This window comes from Mobula hypostoma, chromosome 8 (genome assembly GCF_963921235.1).
Source record: "Mobula hypostoma chromosome 8, sMobHyp1.1, whole genome shotgun sequence".
NCBI classification, from domain to species: Eukaryota; Metazoa; Chordata; class Chondrichthyes; order Myliobatiformes; family Myliobatidae; genus Mobula; species Mobula hypostoma.
The window spans coordinates 104,374,759-104,397,635 of NC_086104.1; the positions used below are offsets into that span (position 1 = coordinate 104,374,759).

Below are 22,877 nucleotides of genomic sequence, written 5' to 3' on the forward strand. Positions count from 1 at the left end.
TTCCATACACACTTTTCCACTGTCACACTTGATTGGTCCTATTCTCTCACATCTTATCCTCTTGCTCTTCAACAACTTGTTGAATGTTTTGGGGTTTTCCTTAATCCTGTCCGCCAAGCCTTCTCATAGCCCCTTCTGGCTTTACTAATTTCATTCTTAAGCTCCTTCCTGTTAGCCTTATAATCGTCTAGATCTCTATTGTTATCTCATTTTTTGAACCTTTTGTAAGCTCTTCTTTTCTTCTTGACTAAATTTACAACAGCCTTTGTACACCACAGTTTCTGTACCCTACCATCCTTCCCCTGTCTCAATTGGAACGTACCTATGCACAACTGCATGCAGATATCCCCTGAACATTTGCTACATTTCTGCTGTACGTTTCCCTGAGAACATCTGTTTCCAATTTATGCTTCCAAGTTCCTGTCTAATAGCCTCATATTTCCCCTTACTCCAATTAAATGTTTCCCTAACTTGTCTGTTCCCATCCCTCTCCAATGCTATGGTAAAGAGATAGAATTGTGACCACTATCTTCAGAATGCTCTCCCACTGAGAGACCTACACCTGAACAGGTTCATTTCCCAACACCAGATCAAGTACAGCCTCTTCTCTTGTAGGCTTATCTACAAATTGTAGCAAGAAACCTTCCTGAACACACCTAACAAACTCCACCCCATCAAAACCCCTCACTCTAGGGAGATGCCAATTAGCATTTGGGAAGTTAAAATCTCCCACCACAACAACCCTGTTATTGACCAATCAGATCAATTTTCACTTTAAGTATACCCATGGTCTTGCCCTCCACAGCTATCTGTGGCAGAGCATTCCACAGGTTCACTGCTCACAGGCTAAAAAAATTCCTCCTTACCCCTGTTTCAACGGGTCACCTCTCATGCAACCACTGATGCCAGAAAAACAACCTCTGAAGAGTATCGATAATGGCTGGGGTCACCCATCTTGTGAGCACACTGCGCAGAAGGCGGCAATGCAAACCATTTCTGTAGAAAAGTTTGCCAAGAACAATCATGGTCATGGAAAGAGCATGATCGCCCACGTCATACAATACAGCGCATACTGAATGAACATACATCACAACTGGTCTTACCAATCTTTTCCTGCAATAGAGCTTCGTGTAGATCTGCTGTTTCTCACTACTGCCATCAGGCAGAAGGTACAAGAGCCTCAGGACATGCAATACTAGGTTCAACACCCCACAACCACTATGCTCTTAAACAAACTTGCCCCATCATTGAGATGTTCCCACAACCAATTATCTCAATTTAAGCACTCTTTATCTCATGTTCTTGTATTTATTGCTATTTATTTATATTTGCATTTGCACAGTTTGTTGTCTTCTGCGTTCTGGTTGATCTTTCATTGTTCCTGTTATAGTTACTATCTATAGATTTGCTGAGAATGGCCGCAGGAAAATAAAATGAATCTCAGGGGTGTATCTGGTGACATATAAGTAGTTTGATACATAACTTATACTTTGAAATTTAAAGGAACAAAGGAGGAAAGCAGCATCCATCATCAAGGATCCCCACAACCCAGGCCTGGCCGCTTTCTCTTCTCACAGCTGCAATCAGGAAGAAGGTACTGGATCCTCAGGAACCACACCACCAGGTTCTGGAACAGTTACTACCGTCAGCCATCAGGCTCTTGAACAGAGAGGATAACTTCACTTGTCCGATCACTGAACTGCTCCCACAACCTACATCCTTCCTCATCTCATGCTCTTGATTTTTACTGCTTATTTATTTATTTCTTTTTCTCTTTTTGTATTTGCACAGTTTGTTGTCTTTCACACATCAGTTGCTTGTCCATTCTGTTGGGTGCAGTCTTTTATTGATCCTATTGTGTTTCTTGGATTTACAGCGTATGCCCGCAAAAAAAAATCTTGCTGTTGTACATGGTGACATATATGTACTTTGAACTTTGTACTCGGCAGAGTTTAGAAGAATGAAAGGGGATCTCATTGAAAAATATCGGATATTGTAACGTCTAGATGGAGTTGACATGGAGAGTATGTTTCTTGTATTGGGGAAGTCTAGGACCAGAGGGCACAGCCTCAGAATAAACAGGAGACCCTTTAGAACAGAGGAATTTCTTTCAGCAGAGGGTGGTGAATCTGTGGAGGTAAAAGTCATTTGGCAGCCTTAAAGTGGAGATTGATAAGTTCTTGATTAGCAAGGTTACAGTGAGAAGGCAGGAGAATGGGGTTGAGAGGGAAAATACATCAGCCATGATGGAATGTTCTTGTTGGGCCTAATGGCCCTAATTCTGCTCCTGCGGTTGCTAGAATTATGAAGGGAATGGGACAGAAAAAGCAACGGTCTCTCAAGTGAGATGTACCAATAACTTTACATACCTGTAATCTGAATAGTAAATTGAACAATTAAACTTCCCCAACCCTCCCACTTCCTTGAAACCCAGTCCCTGTACACCTTTCAATATCTCTCTCCTTGCCCTATTGTTATTTCTTTTTCTAAAAGATTTACTGGACTAATTCCAGGGATGTCAAGTTTGTCATGTTAAAGTTCGAAGTAAGTTTATTATCGAAGTACATATGTGTCACCATATACAACCCTGAGCTTCATTTTTCAGTGGGCGTACTCAGCAAATCTATAGAATAGTAACTACGGTTGTATAAGGGGATCAATGAAAGAGCAGCCTGAATGCAGAAGACAACAAACTGTGCAAATGTAAATATAAATAAGCAGCAATAAATAACAAGAACATGAGATAATGAGATAAAGAGTCCTTAAAGTGAGATCATTGGTTGGAGGAACATTTCAATAATGGGGCAAGTGAGTGTAGTTATCTCCTTTTATCTAAGAGCATGATGGTTGAGGGGTAGTAACTGTTTTTGAATGTAGTGGTGCAAGTCCTGAGGCACCTGTACCCTCTACGTGGTTGTAGCAGCGAGAAGAGAGCATGGCCTGGGTGCTGAGGATCTCTGATTATGGATGCTGCTTTCCTACGATAGGACAGTGTTTCGTGTAGATACTCAATGGTCGGGAGACCTTTACCCATGATGTATTGGGCCGAATTCACTACCTTGTAGGATTTTCGTTTCAAAGGCGTTGGTGTTTCCATACCAGGATGTGATGCAGCCAGTAAGTTTGCCAAAGTTTTGGAGGTCATGCTGAATCTCCACAGACTCCTAAGGAAGCAGAGGTGCTGTCGTGTATTCTTTGCAATTGCGTTCGTATGCTGGGTCCAGGACAGATCCTCTGAAATAGCAACACCCAGGATTTAAAGTTGCTGACCCTCTCCACTTTTGACCCTCCAATATGGACTGGCTCATGGACCTCTGGTTTCCCTCTCCCTTTAGACTATAATCAGTTCCTTGGTTTCCCTCTCCCTGAAGTCTATAATCAGTTCCTTGGTCTTGCTGAAATTGAGTGAGAGTTTGCTGACATTGAGAGAAAAAATTGAATAGAGTGGGACTCTGTTCCCTGGAGTTTAGGAGTTGGAAAGATCTCATTGACATTTACAAAGGGCTTGACAGTCTGAATGGATGGAAGACACTTTACCAAGTTGAAGTACCTACGATCAGGGAAAATGGTTCAGATTAAGGAGTAGACCCTTCAGGACTGAGATGAGACAAATATCTTCAGTAACATCATGAAGGATCCCACCTGTCCTGCTCATGGACTGTTTGTCCCACTACCATCAGGGCATCCACGCCAGGACCACCAGACTCAAAAACAGTTACTTTCCCCAAGCAGAAAGGCTGATCAACACCTCCACCCACTAACCCATGCCCCAAACACCACTACTTAAAAATTTCCTGTCAGTAGCATTATGTAGACACTTCTGTAACTAGCGTCATTTTATGGACATATAAATAAGCTATATTAAATAAGTTATCTTACATATTTGTATTTATTGTTTTATTATTATTGTTCTTGTGTTCTTTATTGTTTTGTGTTGCAGTGGATCTGGAGTAATAATTATTTGTTCTCCTTTAGAGTTGCGTACTGGAAATGGCAATAAACAATCTTGCATAAGCCTGAAGAATAGTGGAGCAGATACATCAGCCTAAATGGCCTGATATTCTATTTCTTATGATTGGATGAACTTTAAACTTGGATTTTATATCAGTCTTGGGAGAATGGAGGGAAGTTGAGAGAGATGAAAGTTAACTGAAGATAGTCACCAATAGTAGATCTTACACTTGAAGAAATGAAGCAGGTTTGGTGGAAGCTTTGTTTCACTATCCTTTATTGTCAGAAGTATAGAAGAAATTATACTTTATATGGGAAATAAAATTAGAACTCAGTATATATTTTGGTCAGGCCAATGTCCAGAAGGATCTTAATTTCAGGGGAAAGTTTTCAGATCCCTTCCTCTGCGGGCAGCACTTCTGATGCACTTCAGATGCCAAAGCTGCACTGTGACAGAGGGGGAAATTTATTTTTCCTCCCCCCTTGCAATATCGTCATTGGAGTTTTCTTTATAAATAAAGGGAGGAGGGGTGGTGGGATGCTTTGAACCAAAGATTTGCGGTGCTTGCACCTGGCAGGTAAAGGGGGAAAGAAGGAAGGAAGGAAGGAAGGAAGGAAGTAAGGTGGGGGGGGGGGTGCAGCTGAGGAGCTGGCCGACAAGTGGAGGTCTGGGGCTGCCCGCTGAAGCAGGTAGCCAGCTGACGGGTGCGGCGGCGGCAGCAGCAGCGGCGAGCCGTGTACTGAGGCTGGGAGGTTGCTGCGTCCTCAGCAAGTTCTGGGGCGGGAGGTAGTGGCCTCACACCTGCAGCATCGTTCCCCCCCCCCCCGGCCTCTCCCATCCCGTCGTGGGTACAGAGGCTGCACCGCCCCGCAGCCGCCGGCTGGGTGGTGCGCACTGCTGGCAGCGGGCGCTTGGCCTTTTGTTTTCGCGAGAAACGGACCTACCGGTTACAGGACATCGTCCCCACTTCCGCCCCCTTCGCTTCCCACCCTCTCCGGCGGGCGGCTGGGCTCACGCAGGTCCCCAGGCGCGGGTGAGGGTGAGGAGGCCCGGGCCCCAGGCTGAGATGGGCCGCGGCTGCTCCGGGCGCCTGGTGCCGGCCGACTGAGGAAAATGGCGGGAAGGAGAAGCCAGTTGCTGGAAGGTGAGAGCCGCCGCTTGTCAGTGCTGTGAGGTGGGTGGGGAGAGAGACTGGGCCCGGCCCTGGATGGCCAAGCCAAGCCTACAGCTGTAGTTGCGGAGGAAGCCGGGCGGGTCACTATCCTCCGGTCTTGGAGGGAGTAGCGGGTACTCCCCACACCGGGAACGGGGAGCGAACTTGCCGCCACAGAAGGCGGTGAAAATACCTTTCTATAACCGGCCACCTGACCTGACCCTTGGGTGTACTGGGCAGCGCCCTGTGATCCCAGCTGGGTGGTCATTGTCCCCTCGGTCTCAGGCCTCCTCGAATCATAAGCCCCCTCGGCCTCCAGTCTTATTTTTAAACTAAAGGCTGCTCACTTGTTCAAGTCTGTTTGTGATCATGTACTTTTGTTTGGTGGAATCGAGGTGGGTTAGTGTGAGGTAAATAGCACTCTCTTCCCTCCCTTTCACTGTGAACCTTGGCCTACATTGGAGCCACGAACAAGCTGTGAATTTGATCTTGGATCACAAACTTCATTACTTTTTCCATTAGAATAGATTTACGGACAATTCCAGGTATAGTTGTCAATCGATCTCATATCTTATTATACATTGTGGCAAAATATAACCACGAAGCCATTGAACTAATGTTATTTACTGTCAGATTAACTGCCCTAATTTAAACATTTTGTTATGTTTGTTCAATAGTATCTCCCTCTATTTTGTAAGAGACTATCTGATCTCAGTAATTTAGATTCTAGTTTCAGGTACTTTTGTTTATTCTGGTAAGGAATTGTTTTAGAATTGAAGTTCATTGAAATACATCGGTAGAGAAATGACAGTGAAATTTTTGTGGAAGCCTGTGTTTGTGATAGTTGTTTTCCAATATTTAGCTTTAAAACGTTGCAAGGTGAAATTGCATCAATTGTTACCCATTCATGGTATTTCAGGATTGTACTCTTGAGATCCCCCAGAGGAGGCCATTTGGTCCACTAGCTCTGAGCAATCCATTGCCCTGTTTATTTCCCTGGAATGTATTCTCTCGTGCCTTAGACATAAAATAGTACAGTATAGGAACAGGCCCTTCGGCCCACAATGTTATGCCAAGCCAGTTAAAAAGTAAATAAAAAACACCCCAAAAAGTAATCCCTTCTACTTACACGATGTCAATGGCCCTCCAGTTTCCACATATTTGTGTACCTATCTAAAGGTCTCTTAAAAGCCTGTCACCATACCAGACAGTGTATTCCAGGCATAGTCCATCCTTTTGAGTAAAAAAAAACTCACCCCTCACATCTCTTTTAAGCCTACCCCTCTCACCTTTAATGCATGCCCTCTGGTATTAGACATTTCTACCCTGGGAGAAAGATACTCCCTGTCTTCTCTATCTCTGCCTATCATAATCTTGTAAACCTCTATCAGATCTCCCCTCAGCCTCCACCGCTCCAGAGAAAACAACCCAAGTTTGTTCGTCCTCCCATGACGGCATGTGCCCTCTAAACCAGGCAGCATCCTAGTAAACCTCTTCTGCACCCTCCAAAGCCTCAACATCCTCCCTATGGTGGGGTGACCTGAGCTGTGTGCAGTACTTCAGATGTGGCCTAACCAGAGTTCTATAAAGTTGCAGGATAACCTCTTGACTTTTGAACTCAGTGCCTCAGCTAATAAAAGCAAGCATGCTTTATTGTGTGGATTGTTTATGCTTGAGACATTGTTATCTTCAAGTTGTGGCATGTGAAATATTCTAATTCTGTATTTTGTAATGAGTAGCAAGCATAGTTACGCAGACTACTGCAGTTCAAGTGCTAAACTTTGAATGTTTAAGAAAACTGGGTAGAAATATATGAAAGGTTTATTACAATAATTCAAAATGTTGGCTGCCATAATTACACTGAGGATGAAGAAAACGGATTTTCCAGCTTGCAGGAGAAATTGCAACCCAGTGCTTAATAACTTTTATTTTGTATCAGGAATAATTCATCTGAGTAGCAAAATAATGCACCAAACAACATGCTGGCAATACTCTATTTACAAAGTATATCATTTAACGTAACAACATTATTTATGCGTTATGCGTACACATGCAATGTCAAAGGTAGAAGATTGGGCCTGATGGAATGGTGGAGCAGACCTGATCGGCTGAGTGACCTAATTCTGACTTATTGTCTATCATGTTTTCTAGCTTGCTAAATGTTATTTAAAGCCTGCAAAAGCTCTTGTCTCAGTGTTTACAAATTCAAACTGAACTTCCTGTAAAGAAAGCAAGCATTTGGTTTCCATCCTGAATACCAATTAAATCTGACTGCACTCTGGTGTGTTCTTATCAGTTGGATCAATATAGAAAGGCACTCTGGGGCAGAAGAATAATTATTGTGATTTATAAGATTGTTCCTCCTGTGAAGTCATGAACATATATACACTCAGTGCCCACTCTGTTAGATACTTCCTGTAGTTAATAAGTTGGCCACTGAACATATGTTTGTGGAGTTCTGCTTTAGCCCATCCACTTCAAGGTTTGATATGTATGTTCAGAGATGCTCTTCTCCACATCACTGTTGTAACACATGCTTATTTGAGTTATTGTCTCCTCCTCAGCTTGAACCAATCTGGCCATTCTCCTCAGACCTCTCTCATTAACAAGGTAATTTCACCCACAGAATTGCTGCTCACTGGATGTGTTTTTTTTTGCAGCATTCTCTGTAAATTCTAGACACTTGTGTGTGAAAATTATAGATCGGTAACTTCTGAGATACTCAAACCACCTTGTCTAGCACCAACAATCATTCACTTGGATCACATTTCTTCCCCATACTGATGTTTGATCTGAACAACAACTGAATCTCGACCATGTCTGCATACCTGTATGTATGGAGTTGCTGGCATATGATTGGTTGATTAGATATTTGCATTGTCAAGCAGGTGTACAGTTGTACTGAATAAAGTGGCCACTGAGAGTGTATAAAGCAGTATTTCTGGCAGTCACTTCATGTCTGCTACATCTTTCTGGAAATTGATTTCCTTCCACTTGTATTCTTTCATTTATAAAGCCCATGATGCCATCTTTCATTCTAAATTATTTTCTCAGTTTGCCTGACTCTTCCGACCACTGAATCTTGCTACTCTTGTACCACTTTTAGAATTGTGTCTTCTAGCTCATCATAGAGTTTTCCAGCAAACAAATGGGCTCCTTGGCCCACTGCATTCATGCTTAAGGCTGAACAATAAACTTGGTCTTGCCCTTGTCTGCATTTTGATATGAATAAAAAAAATACAGAAAGCAGAATGCATAGTCTATGGATTATCTTGGTAATTACATTAGGTATGAAATGAAAATTAAAAGGCAGTTCCACTTGCATCCAACTTTGGAAACTAGCCGTCTCGTTATTAAAAGCGAGAAGACCTAAAACAAGATCTTCAATTTAAGAGCAGAGTAAGCGTGTAAACATGGCAGCCTGCACCTATCCCTGTAAAGCAGCAGAACATCCACAGTTTTATGAGGAATTGGAGGACTTCCTTATTTCCAAGAATTAAAAGTCACTTTTGTGGAGTGTTAATTATTGATTTAATATTTTAGGCTGGGGAAGCTTGCAAATGGAGCTTGAACTGGAAATGTACAAGCATCTTGCAATTTCCAAGCTTCATTTGTTTAAGGCAATTGATTTGAGGTTTGCAGCAGAGGCCTTGTAATTTCACTTCATCTACAGAGACAGAACACAGTCAAGTGTGCTGCATTTTGGATCCATACTGACTGCTCAATACTGAACCAATCACTGAACACAACCTGTGGTCTCACTTTAAAGGTCCCTACAGCTCATGTTCTCTGTATTATTTATTACTTTTTGTATTTGCACAGTTTACCTTTTGCTCACTGCTTGCTTGTCAGACTTTGTGTGTAGTTTTTCATTGATTCTATTGTGCTTTGTTCTACTCTGAAACGCCGGCAAGAAAAATGAATTGATATTTGGTGACATATACATACGTTGATAGTAAACTTACTTTGAACCTTTTGCTGGTACCTGATGTGTCTCATCACTTCAAGTCCAACAAAAAAGAAAAAAGTCATTTTGTTTCAGGTTTTCTTTCCCCAGTGGCACAAGCTGAAGCTTTCTGTAGAAGTTACAAAAGTTCTGAAGGACCAAGAGAAGTTTCCCATTACAATTACCCTTTAATTTCAGCTTGTAGACTTGACTCTATTTAATCAGGAATGGTGTTTTATCCTTGGTTAATAGGTCAGGTTAAGTCCTATTAAATCTTAGTTACTGAGCAGTCCAGCCCCAAACTAGACCTCGTGAATGTGAACACATTTCACTCGTATTAAAAGTTCAAAGGTTCATTGTCAAAGTATGCACCTCTCAAATTCTTCTCCAGATAGCCACGAAAGCAAGAAAGAAAACAACGGGAGCATGATCATCAACCCCCAAATCCCCCTCCCCCACACACAAAAAACAAGAAAGATCAGATGAAAAACACAGAATATAAAAACTAATAAACTGAAAAAAAAGTCTGTAGTCCAAGTCCACATCCAAACTGCAGAAATCCTGGGTGGTAATATTCTCCAGACAAAGTGGCAGGCCTTTTCCTCTCTGTAGCAGAGCGATTCCACCAGTGATCAAAAGGCAGTCTCTCCTCTCTGGCAGCAGAGTAGTCCCACCAACGATCAAAAGGCAGACAGCCGGCACTCACCTTCCACGTTTGCCTTGATGATTCAATCTCTCTCGTTGCTTTTATCGGCAAACAATGGAAGCTTGTCGATGATACCCTGTCAACGTCTAATCTAGGTACACATTTGCTGGGATACTCAGAGTTTAAGTACTTCTGCATTTTTGATATGCTGTCATACACTGTTTAAGAACATTTGGGTTTTGTAGGTTAGTTGGTCATAGCGCAGGCTTGTTGGGCTGAAGGGGTTTGTTACTGTGCTGTATCTTTGAATGAATAAATGAATAGGGCTGAGTATATATACCAAATTCCAGTTGAAGCAGTAGTTTAGTTGAATGAAGTTGAGACTATAAAAACTGCTAAATAGTGGGTTTAAGGTGGGATAAGGGTAGAAGTTTTGGGGCTGGAGCACTACAAGTTGTTTCATGGTAAGGAACGAGTGGAAGTTGGATGAATTAAATAATCGGTTGTAGATTGATTACATAATGGGGTGCACAAAATAAGGAAAGTAGAATATCAAAAAGTACAATTTTCTGTAGAAAATCTCAGTTTTAGATAAGAAAATATATATCTTTTTTTATATATTCCATCATATGGTCAGAAATTGGTGTCTTGCAGCTCTAGACAGACAATTCAAAATTGATGTCTTGCAAATGATGTATTAATAATCAATCTATTAAAAATTCTCAACATTTTGAGATTGTTGTAATTCTTTCCTCGCACTCCCATTTATTTCCCTGCTCAAGGGTGTCTGTGTAGTACATTTATTTTAGTCTTTGTATTTATCATATAGTAATCCATTTCTAACTATTTATTAGTTACTTGTCACCCCTTCCCTAACTTCTGTAGTATTTATAGATACAATGCCTCTATACCTTGGACTTATCCTTCTAGATTTGTTAATGTTAGCTATCTCCTGCTTTTTCATCTTGAATTGTTAGATGTTTTGCCTAGCTTACATACTTGGTAAATATTGAGGCACGGTATTGTTTAATTTTTTTTGGCCAGATTGCCCTTTTGTTGTCATTACCTGTGAGTTGGAATTGTCTTACTTTTTGTGACTATCCTATTTCTGAATTTTTATACTGCTTTGCTATTTTAACACTTAATTTTCATTTTTTTTTGTGAAGATGTTATCTAAATGTCACATTTCTTTCTATAACCACATCAAACTCTTGTGCTTGCTGCACTGTTTAATAAAGTCCACTTTTGGCTGTGCTTTATGCTCCTGCTCTAAGCCCATATTCTTCATTTTTTAATAATCTAAAGTCAATGACTTTTGGTAAGATTTTATTGAATGACCAAGCCTTTTTGGTAACAAATTCTCAAGATTCATTACTCTCAATTTCTTCTCACCTTAGTCCTGAATGGCGAGAGCAGTGATTTCTGATACTTACCAACCAAGAGAAACTAAATCTACTCTATGAAGTGCAATAACAGTTTGTGTTTCAGTAAAATTGTGTTATTTGTCTCTACAGAGTGAACCTTGTCTCCCTGTAGATCAAACCTTCCATTTCAGGAGTCTTATCTTTTGAACTTTGCCTTTCCTCAGTGTTCTTAATTATTTCTCAATCTCTTAATATCTATGTACTTAATGTGTATTTATTCATTTTCATAGATCCTGCTTGGCCTGCTGAGTTCCTCCAGCATTTTGTGTGTGTTACTTAAATGTGTAAGTTTTGTTTGAAACAGTCGTAAGACAGTATAAGTTGCCATGAAATGGAATCTGTGGCGTAATTTCCCCTTGACCCTTAATGTCTTTAGGTATGGAAAATGTATTAGTCTTTGTCTTGAAATGAACAATTAAACCAATATTAAGTCTGATGAAGAGTGTTTAAGAGTGCCTTCTACTTATAGAATTACTTCCCAGCTTCACTCCCAAACTCAATATCTGTCTACCTCCTGCAATATACCTATCTCAGTTCACCTAACCATTACTTGTGCTTATCTGGCGTCTCTTGTCTGCACCTTTGTTATTTGCAGGAGCTACTCTTTATGATGATATGTTCCTCATTCCTGTTATAATAACTTTTTCCCCCTTGAATTCTCTACTGATTTTGCCAATACTCCTGGGCCCAAGCTTTAGCCTTCAATTAAGGCATTTTCTCAAGTCCTACCTTCATAACTCATTTTACTGTCTTATAATATCTATCGGAGCAACTTCATATATAATAATCCAGCCTGTCGATCTTTCATAAAAGCTACATACACAAAATGCTGGAGGAACTCAACAGCTCAGGCAGCATCTATGAAAGTGGAATAGATAGTCAACGTTTTAGGCTGAGACTCTTCTTCAGACTGTTAGCTGACAGCTTTGGTATCATCACAGTGAATCATTTTATGCCTTGTGTCTTCATCCTAATATGAAAAGAAAACTACTGTACAAGTTAACCTAATCCTATTTGTTTTCAATCTTTGTAACTTGTGTAGAAATGAACCCCAGAACTGATTTTGTGCACCATTCTTAAACTGGGTTGCAGCTGTTACTTTGTGATTCCTGTGTTACTCTGACACGTTAAGCCACTGTTTCCGAGGTGTAGGTGACCTAGTTTTTATCACTAAAATCTAATGTCTTACTGTCTATGTTGTTTGCTTGCCAATTTCAAGCCTTCTTAATGAAGTTTCATTAATACTTTCCTGCCGTTTTGTTTCTCACTGTCATCGAGTTCTTTTTTTCCCCAATTTCCATTGTTCTAGTTGCAATCCTCACATCTACATTTGAAGCTTGTTCCTGTGTCCTTGTCTTGGGCCTTTCTTAACATTTATCCTAATCTTTATTACGTGAAAATCAATGTTGCCCATTGGTCTCCATACATTTGCTACCTCGTGAGAAGATGGGTTGGGCAGGGTAGGACCTTTTATCCCAGGGGAGGGGAACTAAAAGCTAGATGGCATGGGCTTAAGGTGAAAGATTTAAAAGGGATGTGAGGGGCACCTTCAAGCAGAGAGCAGTGCATAGGTGGAATGAGCTGTCAGAAGTAGTTGAGGCAGGCACAGTAACAACAATTAAAAGACATTTGGATAAGTACATGGAGAGAGGGATATGGGCCAAACATGGGTTTGTGCTTGGTGGATACAATGGCAACTTGTGAATAGGTTGTGCTGAAGGGTTTTCTATGCTGTATTACTCTATAACTCTATCAACATTCCTAAACAACATCTTTTTTACATTCACAACACGCTGGAGGAACTCAGCAGGTCGGGCAGCATCCATGGAAAAGATCGGTCGACGTTTTGGGCTGGAACCCTTCGTCAGAACTTTGACCCCAGCATCTGCAGATTATTTTGTGTTTATCTTTTTTACATTAATGCAAGAAATTTTATAGATGCTGGACACCCTGGGCAATGCACACAACATACTGGAGGAACTCAGCAAATCAGGCAGCACCTATGGAAATGAATAAACAGTCAGTGTTTTGGAGCCTTCTTAAATCCTTTGACATTTGTTTTCTTGTGTCTGCCTCTGCACTTCGGGTATCCTTTGGTCGGTATCTCTGATTGCCATCTTTATTGCAGGGACAACTGATTTGATTTAAGATACAAAATTTCCTCTGGAAGAGTTTAGAGCTTTTTCAGTGCAGCCAATAGAATCTCTATATCTTCACTGATTCTTCCCCCTACCCATTGCTGGTTCAATGGGATTGATGTAACTATTTAACATGAGATAAAACTATTAAGGTATAAATAAGAACTCACGTAGGACGTGTTAAATGAAAGCTGCTTGCCTGTGGGAACAGGTGTAACTGAGTTGATAAGCAGGTAACTGTGCATACTGAGCTTTTGTTTATTTTTGCCAGTTTAATTTTGTACAAAAATGAAATTTTTCCATCTATGAAAGGCCCTTGTGCAGTAGTGACAAGTCCTTCCAAAACATGTAATTTGCAGGATATTGAGGAGGAGAAACCATGAGAATTGAATGATGTCCCCGTCTCAAAGACGTAGTGTGTAGTAAGCCTGCAGCAGTGTGGTTAATGACATGCACTATTGTTCAGCACAGAATTATTGAACAGTAATGACAGGGAGCCCAAACAATTCCCAAACAATGGAATGACACTATTTCAACGTTTGCTACAATACTTTGCCTCTCACTCCTCCAGTATTGTCCGCTGCTTGCAAGTTTGTTGGATTTAGCTTTGATGTAGCCATATGAAAGCAATCTCCATCATCGAAAAGACCCTCACCATCCAGGCCATGCTCTCTTCTTGCTGCTGCCATCAGGCAAGAGGTACCCCACTCCACCAGATTCAGGAACAGTTATTACCATTGAACTCCTGAAACAATTTGGATAACTTCACTCACCTCGGCTGTGAACTGATTCACTAGGAGTCTACAACTCATGTTCTCAGTATTATTTATTATAATTTTTTACACAGATTTTTCTTCTTTTTCATATTGGTTGTTTGTCAGTCTTTGGGTGTAGTTTTTATTGATTCCATTACATTTCTCCGTTCTACTATGAATGCCTGCAGGTTAGGATATGCTGACATATATGTACTTCAATAGTAAATTTTCATTAAATTTGTACTTTGATTTGTCAGAGCTATCTAAGTTGAGAAATAATGACAAGATTTTAAACCAACAGAAAGGTAGACACATCATTTGCGGCACAAGGACTCGAGACTGATTTGATTTGTCTACTACATTTCTGAGTGAAAAATCAAAGTCAAAATCAGCTGCTGTACATATGAAATGAAAACGGGAAATGAGGGAAACATTCAGCAGGTCAGGCGGTGCTTGTGGAAAGAAGAGCAAAGTTATGTTTCGGTTCCAAGACCTTTTGTCGGGACCTGGAAGAGAGTTGACAATTTAATTTTCAGTAGCAGGGAAAGGAATATCTCTAGGATGGGACATAATGGGCTAATGTGGCAGTTAGGAGCAGAGTATGCTGCTATGTCTGCATTATTTTGTTTCTAATGGCAGGGCAGTGGGACTTGCCCTTCACAACACCAGTGAAGCACAAATTGCTTTAAACTGCCACATTAATCATTTCTGTCTCACTCTATCAGAGGTATTCCCTTACTAACTCCATCTCTGCTATTGGAAACTAATTTGTTTTATTCTTTTTCCAGTTCTGACTGATGATCTTGAACCCAAAGCATTAACTTTGTTTCTCCTTCCACAGGTGCTGCCTGCCTTGCAGAGTTGTTCCAGCCTTGCACTGAGTACAACAACTGACTAGGACTAAAGAGCTGTGAGTACATTGAATGTCCTTTGTCAAGGAGACAACAGACCATTTCCCATTTCTTTGCAAAGTCCCGTAACCACCTAAAGCCAGCTTGCCTCCCATAAGACTCGAGAGTGCCAACTATATTCCTTTAAATCAGACGCATGATCCCTCCTTAATATTAGTGATTAAGATTATTAAGTAGGTGAAAACTGGAGTCTTTATTCAATATGAAATCAGCTTTAGATGTCAGTGAACTAAATTTAACAATTTTCATTGGATTGTTGGCTTCCCAGAGGTGCACGAGAACTAGCAACAAGACATCCTTGTTATTCACCCTATAGGCTTTGTTGTTCACTAGATTGTAAAAAAGTCTAGATGTGAACTCGACCACTCAGTAAAGTTCTCATGGCAGGGAGATATTGGAGGTTACTTCTAGATTTCACTCTTTACAATTAATTTACATTGATTTGAGAAGCTGCTGTTTGCTTTCCTAGAGGATGGGAGAAGATGATGCTATACTTAAAGCACCTGTACCTCAGCTGATCTAAACCTTTTTGCATCCTTACCCTCCAGCCTTGACATATTTTGGTTTTCATAATGATGACTACTTAAAATTCTAAATCTTATCGCTACAACCATCTCAAACCATATCTTATTCATGATGAAACATTGTTTCCCTAGTGAACCATCCCCTTTGTCCCATTTTCCTTCTCATTGCCTCCCTGTACACTGGCTTCTTTTTTTTCATGTACAGTGGCCCAGAAGACCAAAATGTACTGGTCCAGATGCTCCCCAATTAACTGGAATCCACTGTGTATGGAAAAAAAGCTGGTGTAGGGGGAGAGTTTGAGTTTCTATCTTCATGCTCCTGTTACCTCCTTCGTGATGGTAGCAATGAGAAGAAGGACGATCTTAAAATGTGGAAGCCTCCATGCGGGTAGCACCAAGGACAATCTTGCAAGCCTTCTTTGAATTCCATGCTTCTTCTGTGTGATTTTGATATACTTCACCCAGCTAGTAGTAGCAAGGTTCAAGGCACATTTATTATTAAGATATGTATACAGTATACAACTCTGAGATTCATCTTCTCCAGACAGCCACGAAACAAAGAAAACCATGGAAGCCGTTCAAAGAAAAACATCAACCCCTCCCACGGGCAAACAATAAACAGATTGCGCAAACGGCAGCAGGAAAATCAACCCCCTCATGCACAAACAAATTGTGCAGATGGCAACAAGAACATCAAATCTCAAACACCCCTGTACAAAAAAAATTGCGCAAATGACAACAAGAAATAACGGGCGAAAACACAAAGCTGAAAGACTCCAAGAGAACCAATCCATAAATCAGACCCAGAACTTCAGTAACATCCTCCAACAATATCACGTGTGTCTGTGAGAGAGAGAGAGAGAGATATCACCCAGACAAGGGGGCTTTCCCCTGGGAGCAGCAAGCGAGAGACCATTGCATACAGCCACCATTGTCTGGCAGCAGCAAGCAAGAGGCTAACAGACGGCACTGAACTCTCGCTTGCCTTCCGCATTCACCTCAGTGTCTCAATCTTCCGAAAGTTCGGCAAAAATAGAGTCAATAATGGGCTACACACATCAAAGTTGCTGGTGAACGCAGCAGGCCAGGCAGCATCTATAGGAAGAGGCGCAGTCGACGTTTCAGGCCGAGACCCTTCGTCAGGGTCTCGGCCTGAAACGTCGACTGCGCCTCTTCCTATAGATGCTGCCTGGCCTGCTGCGTTCACCAGCAACTTTGATGTGTGTTGCTTGAATTTCCAGCATCTGCAGAATTCCTGTTGTTTGCGTCAATAATGGGCTCTCAGTTTCCAGGCCCCGTGGCAATATATTCAGCTGTGTAAGTTCCAATTCAAGTACACCCTTGCATCTCCACTTCTCCACTGGGAAAATCCTCTAACTCTGCATTTGTTTGGCTATCTTAATTTTTTTGTAAGGAGGCTGAACAATGGCACAGGTAGTATGGTTGCTGTCTCAGTCAGTCAGACAGCCAGGTTCAATCCTGTCCTTTGGTGCTGTCTGTGTGGAGTATGCATGCTCTCCATGTGACTGCATGGATTTCATCAGGGTGCTCAGTTTCCTCCCACATCAGAGGTTTGCAGGTGGGTAGGTTAATTGGCCACTGTAAATACCCTCTGACGTGAAGGAGAGTTGAGGAGTTCATGGGGAATAATGGGAGAATCAAAATTGGGATTACATAGGATTAATGTAAATTAATTGCTAATGGTTCACATGGACTTGATGGGCTGAAGAGCCTGTTTCTGTGCCATATGGCCCAATAAATGTCTCTCTCCAGCTTTGCTTAACACAGTTGTAAAGTGTATTGAGATGTTGTCTTAACACCACTGAATTAATTGCATTATTTTTGTTCCCAGCTACTTCAATGTCACATGTTTGTCTGATGGTTAAGAGAAGCAATTAGCTGCTGTTACTAAGAGTATTAGGTTAGGGATTCATTGAACTATTGTAAGGGACTAAAACGTAAAGCACAAAAGATGTTGAAGGAACTCACTGGGTCAGGCAGCATCTGTGGAGGGAAATGGACAGCTGACGTCTTGGGTCGAGACCCTTTATCAGGGCTGCAAAGGAGGAGGGGAAATAGTCAGTATAAAAAAAGTGGTGAGGGAAAGGTGGAATGTGAACTGACAAGCGATGAAAGGCAAGAGTGAGGATTATGTATGAAGCTTGGAGGTGATAGATGGAAGTGACAAGGGCTGAAGAACATGGAATCTGAGAGGCAATGACAATGGACCATGGAATAAAAGGAAGATGAAGTGAGCTGGAGGGAGGAATGTGTGAGAGGGCAGGCATATAAAGAGGTCAGGGGAGCGGAAGGAGAAGGGGTGATGGGGCTAGTGGGGTAAGGGGGGGTATAAAAAGAGGGAAATAGTTACTAGCAGTTAGAGAAATCAGTATTCATGCAGTCAAGTTGGAGACTACCAAGGGAGAATATATGACTATATGTCCATAAGACATAGGTGCAGAATTAGTGCATTTGGCTGATCGTCTGCTTTTCCATTTCAACATGGCTGATCCATTTCCCCCTCAATCCCATTCTCCTGTCTTTTCTCAATAACCTTTCACGCGCCTGACTAATCAAGAACCTATCAACTTCCGCCTTAAATGCACCCAGTGACTTGGCCTCCACAACAGCCTGTGGCAACAAAGTCCACAGATTCACTACCCTCCGGCTAAAGAAAATTCCTCCTCATCTCTTCTAAATGGACATTTCTCTCTTTTAAGGCTGTGGAGTGGTGCTCCTCAAATCTGTGTCTAGCTTTACCTTGGTAGTGGAAAGGGCTGTGGACAGACATGTTGGTGTGGCAATGAGAAATGGAATTAAAATGGCTGGCCACCAGAAAATCCCAGGTGAAGCAAAGTAGCTCAACAAAACAATTCTCCCCCACCCCCAATCTATGTTGCATCTCACCAATATAAGAGAGGAGACCGCACTGGTAGTTCTGGATGAAATGAACAGCTACTGAAGATTTGGGAAAGCTACTTTTGAGTATCTCTTCTGTATAGCCATATTTAACAATCCTAGAACAGCTGGCTTGCTTTTATATAATGGCTTCAGTCTAAAGATCAGAGGCTTCCCTGTGAGCTTGATCAGCTGGAAGACAGGGCGGTAAGCCAAGGAGGAGACACTTGGACAGATGAATGAAAATCTTGGCCAAATACTGGACTTTAAATGTTAATTTGAGGAATTTGTCAATTGAAGGTAAAGTCAGTTGCACTGCCTAAGTTATCAAAATAAACTTTGCACTGGAATTAGTTGGGACCTGTTAAAACCTGATTGATTCTGACTGGGATATTATTTATCCCTCATGAGTTTCAAAATACCAGATGCAGTAAGCACGTTTTTTTAAAAAAAGCTCTATAGAATGATGAATAATTGAACCAAAATTCAGTAGTTTTGACAGTAGGAAGGTTTCTTGCTGCAGAATAGTTTGTCAGCTGGAATGACATTCCACAGGCACAGATCAAAGGGATCTGTGGAAAACTAAGGGAATGACAATTGTACTGTTTTCAGGTGTCTTTATTGTCCAGATGTTATAGAGATGAGCAGAGGAGATAGTGTCCATCGTAGACCTGTCTCAGTGTTAAGCTAATAGCGATGTATCAATGTTGTCTGTGAGGCGGGAGATAATACATGCCATGACCAGCTTAAAACATTTCATGATGATAGATGTCAGAGCCAGTGGCGGGGGGTGTGGGGGAGTTTGTGGGAGTGTTCTTAAGGCACGTTACCTTGTTTTTCTTGGGTACCAGCATGATAGTGGTCTTAAAGCAGGTGTGAACCTTAGACTTTAAACATTAAATATGTCTGCAGATACTCCTACCAGCTGATCACGTCCAGGGACATTCTCCACAGGTTCACTCTTCGGAAGACTGATCTTGTGTCTGCAGTGGTAACTGTTGGGAGGCTGTTGGGGTTGGGTAGTGATCCCCCTTCCCTTCAAAACATGTGTAGAATGTGTTGAGGTCATTGGGAAGATGTACTGCTTTTGGTGATGGTATCTGACTTTGTTTTGCATCCCCGCTGTGGCATGTAAGCTCCGTCACAACTGATGGGGTTTGATCTGGGACTCTATTTTGGACTGCTACTGTCTCTGTGCATTCCTGATAGTTTTAAGGAAATTGTACATCAATTTTTTTGTATAGGTCAAGCTCACCTGATTTGAATGCTGCAGTCTTGCACTTAAGCAAGGAGTGAATCTCCTTGTTCATCCACAGTTTTCTGGTTTGGGAACACCCGGATTGTCCTCTTTGGTACACAGTCCTCAACATACTTGCTGATGGTGGTGACATAACTCATTTAGGCTGGCAGCTGTGTCTTTGAATGTGTGTCAGTGCTGTAGGTGATGAATAAAGGCTGATTATACATGGATTTCCTCTTTCCCGATGTTGATTTTGCAAATATTTGTATGGGGATCTGTGTCCTGTGGCCCTGAAGCAGCTCCAACTGGCAGCCATGATGAAGAATTCCCACTGCACCTCGGGAAGTAAATGAAGCTTCAAATTTTAAACGAGTGGAAACCTTTTGTAGATAGTGAAATGATTAGGGCTTGCTCACCTTTAAATAAAAACAATGCTGCAATATCACAACTATTAAACGTGAGAAAATCTGCAGATGCTGGAAATCCAAAGCACACAGGAAGTGTTGGAGGAACTCAGGCCAGGCAGCATCGATAGAAAAGCTCAAACAGCTGATGATTCAGGCTGCAACCCTTGATAGGGTCCTGATGAAGGGTCTCGGCCTGAAATGTTGACCGTTTGCTCTCTTCCGTGGATGCTGCCTGGTCTGCTGAGTTCCTCCAGCATTTTGTGTGTGCTATGTCACAATTACTAAACATTATTATTTAAAAAATGCAGTTTTGAAATAATTGTAGGAAGTAATTTGTGTGCATGATTTTGTAAAGGTCTATGAGGTATTTGGTATTTTGGCTTTTTTGTTGCTTTTTTAAAAAAAATCAGTGATATAGGTGAAGTTCCTTGCAAGACCAGTGCCAAAAAAATTGAAGTTTGTGTCAATTAGGTGATTGCAGAAAGATTTTCTCTATTAAATGTTAAGTGCTATGGGAAAAACAGATCAACATGGGGGGAGGGGGAACCTGTGGATTTGTGCTTTTTTGCTTTGAATACAACAGAGATTAGTGTTGATTTAATGATTACTGTGCTGAAAGTCTTTCCATCATAATTACTGCCATGTCTAAGGCATTGTGATGCATCTGGTTCAGCTGTAGTGGTTCAAATGTTACAGAATAATTTTGAGTTAACATTTTTCTATGTACCCTTACTCACATTGCATCAGAATATTTATTTACATGTTTCCCCCGCTATCCGAAAGTAGAACGTTCCTATGAAACCTTTTGTAAGCCAAAATGGCGTAAAGCAAAGGAGCAATTACCATTAATTTATATGGGAAGAACTTCTGAGCATTCCCAGACGCAAAAAATAACCTACCAAATAGCACATAAAACCTAAAATAACATGAACATAAAGTAAAAGCAGGAATGATATAATAAATACACAGCCTATATAAAGTAGAAATAATGAATGTACAGTGTAGTTTCAGTTATCAGAATTGGGAAGATTTAGCCAAAACCGATTTGTAGAAAAAAATTGGCATGTACTCGCATGCCTGCACAAGGCTTCACGGTCATGGCAGTCTTTCTCGGGGTAAACACAAGTTTAAAGCGGGTGCCTTTTTCGTAAAAGTGAAAATCCTCTTTGGATTTCTTTTAGTTAGCGAAAACAGGTACTAATGTAGGTCTTTTGTAAAAGCGAAGTGGCGTAAAGCAAACTTTTGTAAAGTGGGGGACATTGTATTGAGATACAGTGGGGAATAGGCCCTTGCAACACCCGATTTAACCTTAGCCTAATCACGGGACATTTTACAATGACCAATTAACCCATCAACCAGTATGTCTTTGTACTGAGAGAGGAAACCAGAGCACCCAGAGGAAACACACGTGGTCATGGGGAGAATGTGCAAGCTCCTTTCCGACAGTGAAGGGAATTGAACTCTGGTCCCTGGGACTGAAATGTGTTGTGCTAACCACTACACTACTGTGCCGTCCACATGTGGACTTCGTATTGGCTTCTACAGCCACCTGAGGACCCACCAATAGACAACCCCTTAAGGAGAACATCATACTCAATTTGAGTGATTGCACTATTACTACTCATTTGGTGAGGCCATGTTTATCTGAGGAAGTCGCTCTTGCAGCATTGAAACAAGAAGTTAATGTGTTTGAAAGCTCTATAACTTTGCCCATACATACATTTATAATTACTACACCCCACAAGACTGCAGTTCTATCCTCTTGCACATTGGTACTCATTGGTTTTCTTTAGCACCAGCCCAAAAGCATTCCCATGGTTCGTGTCAATTTGTTGGAAGAAGTCTTTGGGGAGGGCAGTGGCTATTTTGCTTTATTCTTTTATGTCATCAGATGCAGGTTTCCCTCGCCATCCAAAGGTAGAGCGTTCCTATGAAACGGTTCGTAAGCCGGAACATTGTAAAGCGAAGAAGCAATTACCATTTATTTATATGGGAAAATTTTGTGAGCTTTTGCAGACCCAACAATAACCTACCAAATCATGCCAAATAACACATAAAACCTAAAATAACAGTAACATATAGTAAAAGCAAGAATGATATGATAAATACACGGCCTATATAAAGTAAAAATACTTTTCCGCAATCATTGCTGCACTGTTCTCCGTAGCGAAACTCGCACGCAAGCGCCGTCGGCAGAAAATCTCACACAAGTGCTGTTGGTAGAAACACTCTCTCCGGTAACCTTTAAGCTATGAAGCTGCCAAATCATACCAAATAACACGTAAAAATACACAGCCGATATAAAGTAGAAATAATGTATGTACAGTGTAGTATCACTTACCGGAATTGGGACAGCGCCGAGCACACTGATGATGGTGTGTTAGGCTGAGTTGTTGCAGGTTGGGGTGGTGCAGTAGCCCCCACCCTCTGGGCAGCGAACCGATACCAATCCGTGAAGCATGCAGGGGTACAGCGGTAGCCGGGACGCATCCAGCACATCTTTAAGAAAAAAACTGAAACAAACAAGCTAATTAATTAGGTGCCGCCCGGCACGTAAATGTCAGCCCAGATCAGAGGCGATGTAATCGGGAATCGTCTCTGATCTGGGCTGACAATTACGTGCCGGGCGGCACCTAATTAATTAGCTTGTTTATTTCGGCTTTTTTCTTAAAGATGTGCTGTTGCCTCCCGGCTACCGCTGCATTCTCCGCGAATCGGTATTTGTCCGCGGCCGGGGGGGGGGGCTGGGGTGGTGGGACACTGGGGTGTCATCTCATCGTCGATCAGGGCAGGCAGGTCATCTTCTCCTATCTTTGCCTGCCTTGATGTCGAAGGTCGAGATTTGTCGTCTGCTGTGGCTGACGTGGAAGGCTTGCTTGACTG

General features: G+C 41.6%; 1 protein-coding gene across 7 annotated transcripts in view; it reads left to right on the plus strand.

The window, feature by feature from the left end:
• Positions 1-4,574: 4,574 nt before the first annotated feature.
• The window catches only part of senp6a (SUMO specific peptidase 6a), a 152,761-nt gene continuing 134,458 nt past the window's right edge, over positions 4,575-22,877 (plus strand). For 4 of the 7 annotated variants that reach the window (XM_063056519.1, XM_063056520.1, XM_063056524.1 and 1 more), the window contains exon 1: positions 4,575-5,096. In XM_063056519.1, coding sequence (XP_062912589.1) covers positions 5,066-5,096 — 31 coding nt within the window. In that variant the 5' untranslated portion in view covers positions 4,575-5,065. Of the gene's footprint in view, positions 5,097-14,855; positions 14,925-22,877 lie in introns of all 7 variants that reach the window. The other 3 variants (XM_063056522.1, XM_063056523.1, XM_063056521.1) reach the window with 2 other exon arrangements.